The sequence below is a fragment of the Cibotium barometz genome, chromosome 58 (assembly GCF_041138505.1).
Source record: "Cibotium barometz isolate CiBa-2024 chromosome 58, ASM4113850v1, whole genome shotgun sequence".
NCBI lineage: Eukaryota > Viridiplantae > Streptophyta > Polypodiopsida > Cyatheales > Cibotiaceae > Cibotium > Cibotium barometz.
The window spans coordinates 28,463,394-28,472,453 of NC_141103.1; the positions used below are offsets into that span (position 1 = coordinate 28,463,394).

At 39.4% G+C, this 9,060-nt stretch overlaps 1 protein-coding gene across 1 annotated transcript; it reads left to right on the top strand.

Annotated features, from left to right (window-relative positions):
• Positions 1–318: 318 nt before the first annotated feature.
• Positions 319–1,666, top strand: LOC147606108 (fra a 1-associated protein-like). Its single transcript, XM_086792698.1, has 2 exons — positions 319–636; positions 1,150–1,666. Exons 1-2 carry the CDS (start codon positions 380–382, stop codon positions 1,556–1,558), a joined length of 666 nt encoding a protein of 221 aa, XP_086648824.1. The 5' UTR covers positions 319–379; the 3' UTR covers positions 1,559–1,666.
• Positions 1,667–9,060: the final 7,394 nt, after the last annotated feature.

The window sequence follows — 9,060 nt, forward strand, 5'->3', positions numbered from 1 at the left end:
CATCGGCCATAATGCTTATGTGCGTGGATGTCTCTATGTGGGGTCGAGGCCGATGTGGTACAAATTTTTTCTAACAAATTTAAAACGAAAAGTTTGAGGTAATGCTGGAGAAAATGCAAATTCTTTTCCATAGGAATTTTTCTCATTAAAAAAAATCCAATTTATCATTAGAGACTTGGTACATCTCATGTACGATGGGTTCGCCAGCCCTCATCCCGGCGGGGCCGCTTCCACCTCACGAAGGCTAGGTGTGTGGTTTCTAAAATTTCCTGTACCTTCGGAGAAAAAAAAGAGTTTGGTATAATAATAGTTTGGTTTATTAGGGTATCGATATTAGGGTTTCGATATTCATAGCACAGCCATCCCCTCTTCCCTCATCATGTCCTGGCGGCACACCGATAATGGCTTTCCATCGGGCTTTCGCGAATCCCTGCGCTTTGGTTCTCCTTCCTGGGCCGCTTCTGCTGCAGTAGATGGCGATGGCGGCGGCCCCAGCAGCAGCTTGCAGCGCCCTCCAGATGGTTGCTCCTACACTAAATCGGTCAGGTCCAGGTGCTTCATCGACCACAACAGCGATGGCAAGCCCGTCAAGAAGTGCGAGAAGACGGAACAGCTCCTGAGAAATTGCGCCGAAAGGTTAGCGTCCATTCTATGGTTCGACTCTGCCTGTGTTTAAATGTGAAACTTGTCTGTATTTCTAGGTTTTGATCCCATCTTTTGATTATAGCATGTCATATGTAGGTTCTGAACCCGCCTGTTTTCAGAGATTTGAATGCCTTGTTCCTTGGTTTTGATTACGCCTTTGTCCTTTTGTCAGGGTTTTTATAAAATGCCTTGGCTTTTAGGGGTTGATCATGCCCTTGCCTTTAGGATTTTATCACGTCTTGGCCTTTAGGGTTTGATCATGCATTTGAATTTAGGGTTTCACCTTAGAGTTTGATTCTGTCTGTGTTTTGTGGAGAGCCTAATGTGATGGAATGAGAGTCTGTTTTAGGGCTTGCATTGAGAAGAGATTCTACGTTGGATTAGGGTATGCTTTTAGTGAGACAGAGAGAGAGAGAGAGGGGGGGGGACTGTTCTTCTCTAGGTTTTGATGCTGTTAATTACAACCTTGATAATTTAGTGTGTTCTTATTGGCTTTTTATGCAGGCCTCAAGAGATTGTTGAATCAAAATTTGAGTATACAGAAGAAGATGTGCCAAATGGGTGGAGCTTGGATTCCTCATTTGAGGAAGAAAAGGGAATGGTACCATTTCCGTTTGAAGGTTTTCCAAGTGTACCTTCATCTCCGTGGAGGCCCTTCCAAAAAGGATTATCAGATGGGATTGAAAGCTTCATGCAAGCTGCTGAAGAAATGATGAATGATGCTTTCAATCAGCTTGGATTTTTCAGGCATGAGGAGGGAAGTGATGGTAATAACTTTCATGGAATGCGAAAAAAGGTTCCTGGCAGGAGGCATGGGAGTAATCTAGGTGAAGGTCTTTCAGCACCAGAGAACAGTGTGCCTTCTACTGGAAAGGCGGACTTTACAGATTCAAGGAGTTTTGATGAGGTTTAGGGGCAGGTTTTTCATGCCCAATGACGCAAAATAAGATGTCAATTCATGAACCTGTAACTGTGTACAGCACTAAATATATGCAGGTGATACTGGCAATTTTTCTATCTAGCATGGAACCTTTGATATGGCTTCTCTCTCAAATCAAGTCTTTATTGTACTTGCGTGTGCTTCTCTCTCTCTCTCTCTCTCTCTCTCTCTCTCTCTCTTGTAAGTGCACCCTGTTTTCTTACCAATGTAGAGTACGGTTCCTTTAGTTGTGTTGGAAGTCCTGTTTTCCAGTTCTTTTGACTGTTGAATTTACAGTCGGCTTCTGCAAATGCCAAGGTGCGTGAGTATAATCCATTTGCAAGTAGCTTCCAGTGTTTGCTCTTATCCAGATAAGATAGGGGCATGTCAATCTATGGAGTATAGAGTTAGTTCTTTCGAGAGGGTTTTTATGATGTGAAGAATGTCTTTACATGTCTATGCCTAGGTGGAGTTAACCTGCAGACTTGCCCAAGGTAAGGATGTTATGGGCAGGTCACAGCCTTTTGGACAGGCAGGCGTGGCCATGTTCTTTAACAAGTTTGAAATTTTGTCATGATCAGTGACCACATCTAATGCAAATAGGCCATTTGGTAACATCTGAGGCTGTGGAAATGCTGGAGCTGGTCGAGTTCCTGACTGCAGCCTCACTGTTTTGTCAAGTATCCATCTCATGGATGGTTTGGGCAGGTTGGAGAAAGGAAAGGCTAAAAGGCATCCGTGAGCTAGAAATTATGAACCAGCTCACGGATGGGTAAATACGGAGTAAATCTGTTTGTTTTTGTCTATGTGGGAGCACTAGCTCAACAAGTCAAGGCCAGTGCACTACAAAAAATCTGTGCGCATGCGCTTGCTGCCATGGCTGCTGTCGCTCGGCCTAGACTGCAGCTCATCGTTTCCTGCTGCCTTGTGCTGCTGCCATGGTGTTACCTAGGTTCTCCTGCCCACTCTACCTGCTGCCTTGTTCGCTTGCTCGGCCATAGCTGTTGCTGTCATTACCTTCACCTGACCCGCCTGGAGCAGCTGGTCGCCACTTCTGTCCCCCATGGCCTGCTCAGCTCCACCACGTAAGCGGTCTGTTACACTGTACCTCTAGGGGTTCAACCTTGTGAAAGTAGACGGATCCTTGAGCTAATCTCCATTTACTTACTCCCCCCCAAAAAAAAGTTATGTTTACATAAATAGGTACATGACTTTTGTTTGCCATGTATGGAATCCTTCACCACTAAACTTATCCACTAAGATTTTGATAGCCATGGCTCAATGGGGAAGGTCTTATCAAGATTTATATTGTATCCCAGCAGTGTCTAATCCTCTTACAGAGATTTGAACCTACTTTTTGTGCTAATCAACATAAAGAACACTAATAATTAGTGAGCAATATTGAATGGTTAATTAAGATGAGAGGGCTTTGCATTCTGACACAGAGTTTTAGGATTTGAAATAGTAGAAATAGGATTGAATTTAAGCCATTGATAATGAGAATTAGTGAGCTTAATCATATATTAATTAACCATAATAGAAAGGTAATAGAAAGAAGCATCCAGACTTGAATGAGGTAGAAGGTGACATTTTTAGCTCAATCTAAAGCTATAGATTGATTTACAGCTTTTGAAAACCCTTGAGGCTTAATGGAATTGCTTGGAATCAAATCGAGTGAGTAGCTATGATGATTTTCCCCAATTCAATTAGCTTTGCTTGACATTGATTTCTCTCAATTGGCATCGATTTCTTCTAATTTCTTTGATGAGCTACGTTGTCTTAATGTTCTCTATGTGTCCCTAGAAGGGCTTAGCAAATGGCTAAGAAAAGCCTTAGTAGCAAGTCCTCCATCACATGGTAGTTCTTGGCCCACTGATTTATTTAAGGATAAAGTATTTAGTGGGTAATTAAAAAGGGACTAATACTAATTTTTCTACTAATCAGATGATTGAGATGGCTAGGGATGAGATATGGTGCATTGGCTTTGGTACCATGTTAAAAGAAGTGAATTTGATGAGAGTATTGGGTGCATAAACATGATAAGTGAAAGGCTATGGTGGTGAAAGATTGAAGAAGACATAATTAGAGCATAGAATTAACACTAATGAAGATAATCAAGATATGAATCAAGGCTAATCATAAACTCATGACTTGGATTATGAGAATGAGCTTGATACATCCATATGTAGCTCTCATAGAGTTCTCATCCACATGCATCCACATGCTCTATGCACACTTGCGCTACCCATGTGTTCATAAATGCTCACATGCCTTGTGCACCCTTGCACTTTCTATTTGACAATTGACCACATTTTACATTCATCCATTCACATCCCCAAATAACCTTAATTTGCATCCATTCCAATTTCATAACATCCTAAGCTCCTTCTACCTTACACATTCATGTGCCCCATACATGTGATAGGATGGGGGCACCATATTTCAACACTCAGTTGACATGAATTTCTAAAAAATTATGCATGAAAAACTACCCTAGTTTTTCATGCCATAAAAACATAGAAATTGCATGATTTATTAACTTCACTTTGTCATCTAAGTAGAATGTAAGACTAACATGCATAAAACTTATCATCAAAACAAGATAATTTTTCAACATGAATATCTTAAGATATTCATGCCATAAAAATCCAGACTAGTTTTTCACATCAATAAAATTGTCCAAGAATGACTCTTGCCACACTGACTACATCTTCTTTTGACTTACTAAGCCACTCTAACATCTTATTTTCTTCAAATACTAACATTTTTCATGTGAATATCTCAAGATATTCATGATGTGCATGTTGTTTTTAGAAATAGAAATCATGGGCAACTATAGAAGGAGCCTACAATAGGAGCATACAATAGGAACCTACAATAAGAATAGGTGGAAGAGGCCACTCTAGAGGTAGGGGGAGCCAGGGAGGCCAAGGTGGTTGGTAAAGAAATCTAAATGTAAATAGAAAGGAGTGATATTACAATGGCAAACCAGTGCACATTACAAAGGACTACTATAAAAAATAGAATGCTATAAAAAATGAAAAGTTATAAGCAAGGCACTTTGCATCATCAAGTAAAAAGAATGATGACAGAAGTGAGTAGCTATTTGTGATCTATTTGTGATATAGCATATGATCAATCATGGTTGAGTGGTTTAGAGATATGCAAAAAATGAAAAAACTAGTATATGTAGAAACAAGTGATGATACTCGGCACCCCATTGTGTATGTTGGTAAAGTAGCATTATCTGTGCAAGATGGTAAAATGAAGTACCTGGATGATATACTTCATATTCCTAATATTAAGAAAAATGTAGTTTTTCTATTGGACAAATGGTTGGCCAGGGTCTATAAGTGAGGTTCAATCCTCAAGGGTGCTTTCTGGAAGACTTCAAAAATCAATGCCGCTTTGGATATAAAGGGTAATAACAATGGCATGATGTTTACTTTAGATATTAACATGCCTAAGGTAAAGACAACCATGTTTGCACATGGGATAGGTGGCATCACAAATATTAACATATGGTATAAGTGCATTGGTCATGTGAATATACATTGAGTGAAGTCTACATATAGGCCCAAAATATTATTGTAGGTTTATCAAAGTTTAAGGTTAATGGTATGCACAAAGTATGTGAAACATTCTAGCCAAGCCAAACATGCTTTTCTGCATGAAAAGCACATCAATGTAAAGGCATTGGTGAATGTTATACAATTTGATGTATAGGGAACGACCAAGATTGCAACAATGGTAGGTTGTAGGTACTATGTTACATTCATTGATGATCACACTAGGAAAGTGCGAGTTTACTTCATGAAGGAGAAACGTGAGGTGTTTGCTTACTTTCAAAGATTTAAAGCCTTGGTAAAAAAGAAACGTAGATCAAACTCTTAAGATTGGATGGTGGGGGAGAATATTCTCATAATATTTCCACAACAACAAGTTTAGTGATTTCTTGAGAAAGCAGGGAATCAAGAGGTAATTCATGCAGGTACACTCCGCAACAAAATAGTGTTATAAAAAGGAAAAACATACACATTGCAAAAGTTGCTCATGTGTTGATGTTTGAAAAGCATATTCCAAATTATTTTTAGGCTAAAGCAACATCAACTATTATTACATTATGAAATATAGAGCTATTCATGGCATGACACCTGAATAGAAGTTTACATGCATAGAACTATATGTGTCTCACTTAAAAGTGTTGGATGTATTGTATATGTGCACGTTCTTAATGAAATGAGAACCAAATTGGATTGAAAGGCAAATAAATGTATCTTTATTGCTTATTATTTAGATCAGAAAGTTATAGATGTTATAACCCTACCACTCATGAGATGCGAGTAAGCACAAATGTTTTCTTTGATGAGAGATGAGTAGCTAGTATGTGCCAATGAAGGCAACTCAAGATGTAGATATAAGAAGTGATGATGATGTTGTCCCACATGTAGAGCATCAATCATCATAAGTGCTTAGTGGACCTAGAGCTTCCTCTAGCAATGGATCCAATGTTAGTCCATGGTCAGGCAAGTTAACACGTAAGGAATGTAGATGCATCATCTCATGGTACCATAGGTGCTAGTACACATGTATCACACAAAGGGAGGAAAATATAGATCAACCTTTTGTGCTTGATTTGACATGTCACTCTTTTATGGAGGTTGGCATTTTGGCCATGGTTACTCTTGCTCTGCTGCTCTGCAGAGAGAACCAAGGCTGTTTTGAGGACACCTAATAGTGATCTAGGTTTACGCCAATCTACTCGCATTAGATACTCTATAAATAATAGGTTGAGATATGATGGGATATCCAACCCATCACTATGCTTACATGGTTAAAGAAATATAGGACATAGAGCCCACTTCTTTTGAGCAGCACTTAGAACTCAGAAATAGAAAGATGGCATTGAAGAGGACATGGAAGTATTGGATACAAATGCGACATGGGAATAGTGCCTTTACTAAAGGATAAGAACATAATTAGATGTAAGTGGCTATACGAGGTCCCACATAAATTAGATGGATCTATGAATACGTATAAGAGAAGATTGGTTGCTAAGGGTTATGCATAGACATATGGAATTGACTATGAGGAGACATTTAGCCCAATGAGGATAATGGAATCCATGAGAGCTTTCATTGCTATGTCTACAGGAAAAGGGTTGGTTTTTACACCAAATGGATGTACAGAATGTGTTCTTGCATGGTGATTTGCAAAGTACACTATGTCCACATGCTTATATACCATCAGCAAAGAACTTCCATGTTCCTTTCTTAACCCTATCCTAGCTTATGAGGCATCATCTCTTTGACAGCCCAAGCCTAAACTTTCCCCAAAGAGTCAAAAGTTAGAGACATCCCAAAACCCCTTAGTCTCTTCACCCTAGCTAACCATACAGGATCCTTTAACTACCCATGTGCCTCTTGCACAACAACAACCACAACAGCCACACCTCTAAAAGACACAATCCCCATTTCCCCAATTCACTTAGGAGGAAGATCCTAGCAGCTCCAAAAGTGATTACTTTAAGCCACAATACTTCTTCGCACATGACCCAAATCAAGGAGAATTGCTTAAGCCAAAACACTTCTTCCCCCCACAAGACCCATATCAGGGAGAGTTGCTTAAAGCCCAAATAAAATTCCCCACCAAGAAAGTCAATAAGTTACCTAGTTCTCCATAAATCCATCACCCACTCCCACATCATCCCAAACTCTACAACATCCTCTTTGGTCAAAATTCGCCATCATCGGGACCATCCCATGGCCACCTTTGCAAAACTCTCAAGGATGTCATAAGATTGGTCACTCATGGACCATCTTATCCCATAGGACCCGTGATCTTCTTGCTCGTCCAAGCACTTCATACATCAACACTCATTGGTGGGTTGAGCTATCAGTCATGTGGCTTAGACATCCAAGCAACACATCCTCTGCCAATAACAAGAAGACAAACTCCTAGATGCCAGTATTGCAACATCCTAGGCACATGAAGCCCAATGGGACCAACACCTAGATGTCACCAAGGAAAGGTGGTCCACAACCTTGGATGGTGGTGCTAGTGTCACCATCTAAGGAATAGTTAGGGAAGCTTGCTCAACAACGACTGGTACGCATAAATGTCATGGTAATGCTTGGATAGGGGCATCCCTTAGGATGTGAAAATCAACACCTTTAGGTTATTTTTCCACCACTCATTTTTTGTGGTGATGGATTTCTAGAGAAGAGGGTTATACATTCTATGATCCTTGGAAGGCCTTCATATGAGGAGATACACAAGGATGGTTCACGACGATAACTAATCACATTTACATATGTAAAGGTGACTAGACCTTGAAAATAGACTTAAAAACAAGAAATACTCGCCTAGTGGGTTAAGCCATTCTTACAAATGATAACCCATCCTTAGAACACTTTGGTCAAAATTTTACACAAGTTGTTCACAGTAGTGAAGATGAAGACCCAAGACTATGAGCCACTCTGAGGATTGGATTCATGTCCTGACAAACCATGGACACTCTCTCACATAAGCTTGGAAGAAGGTTTGTAAGACTCGATGGGATGGTGATAACATCCCTATTTATGATTAGTGGATCATCCCATTTTTAGGAGATAATAGTGACTCCAAACCAAGAATAGCTCAAGTGGAAGGAGGAGGAATAGGGGAGGCAAGGCTCAAGTGGGTGAGGGAGAGATGGATATGCACTAGTTCAATCACCTGATTGGAGTAGCTCAATCATCCAATTGTGCATTTGTAATCATTCAATTACTATTCTCTAATCATTTAATCCATCCTCTTGGATCACTCAGATGCTCGTCTCCCATCATCCCTGTGATTGCACATTGCCAACAAATACAAAAAATTCAATTCTCTAATTGTCTGATTCCTGATCACCAATCATTTTGATTACTTGAGTTTGATCATCCAATTGCTCATTTGTGATTGCATGATTGATCATCTCTGATTGTATAATTACTCAACTCCGACTTTCCTATTTCTTGAGTTCAATTCCTCATCTGTGATCATCCAATTTTCTCATCATTGCTTAGCCTTAACCAAGGATGATGACAAGAAGAAAGAAGTAGTGTAGTGTTGTCAGAAGCCCAAACACCTTAAAAGATTTTGTAGAAAACTCTTATAGGTCTTGATCACTTGAGGAAAACAATGTCAGTAGACTCTTATAGGTCTTGATGATCACTCTTATAGGTCTTGATCACTTGAGGAAAACAATGTCAGTAGACTCTCAAGAAAGAGTAAAAATCACTCAAAATTGATAGAATTCTGAAGAATTAATCCCTTAACATATAGAAGATACTATCTATAGTTGATATGAGTGATAAACGATAATAATCAACACAAAGAATGAGTAATTAGTGAAAAACATTGAAATCTACAACAATAGAGAGAGACAATGCAGCCTATAGAGAGAAAGTGTAGAACAACACAAATTTTAGACCCAAATTAATCTCTATTTCTTGTAGCATATTACATTGATA

Bases quoted from the DNA above. Each gene is read 5' to 3' on its own strand.
- LOC147606108 (XM_086792698.1), top strand. From the start codon at position 380: ATGTCCTGGCGGCACACCGATAATGGCTTTCCATCGGGCTTTCGCGAA. The intron at 637-1,149 runs GTTAGCGTCCAT...CTTTTTATGCAG, and splicing joins CTGAGAAATTGCGCCGAAAG to GCCTCAAGAGATTGTTGAAT.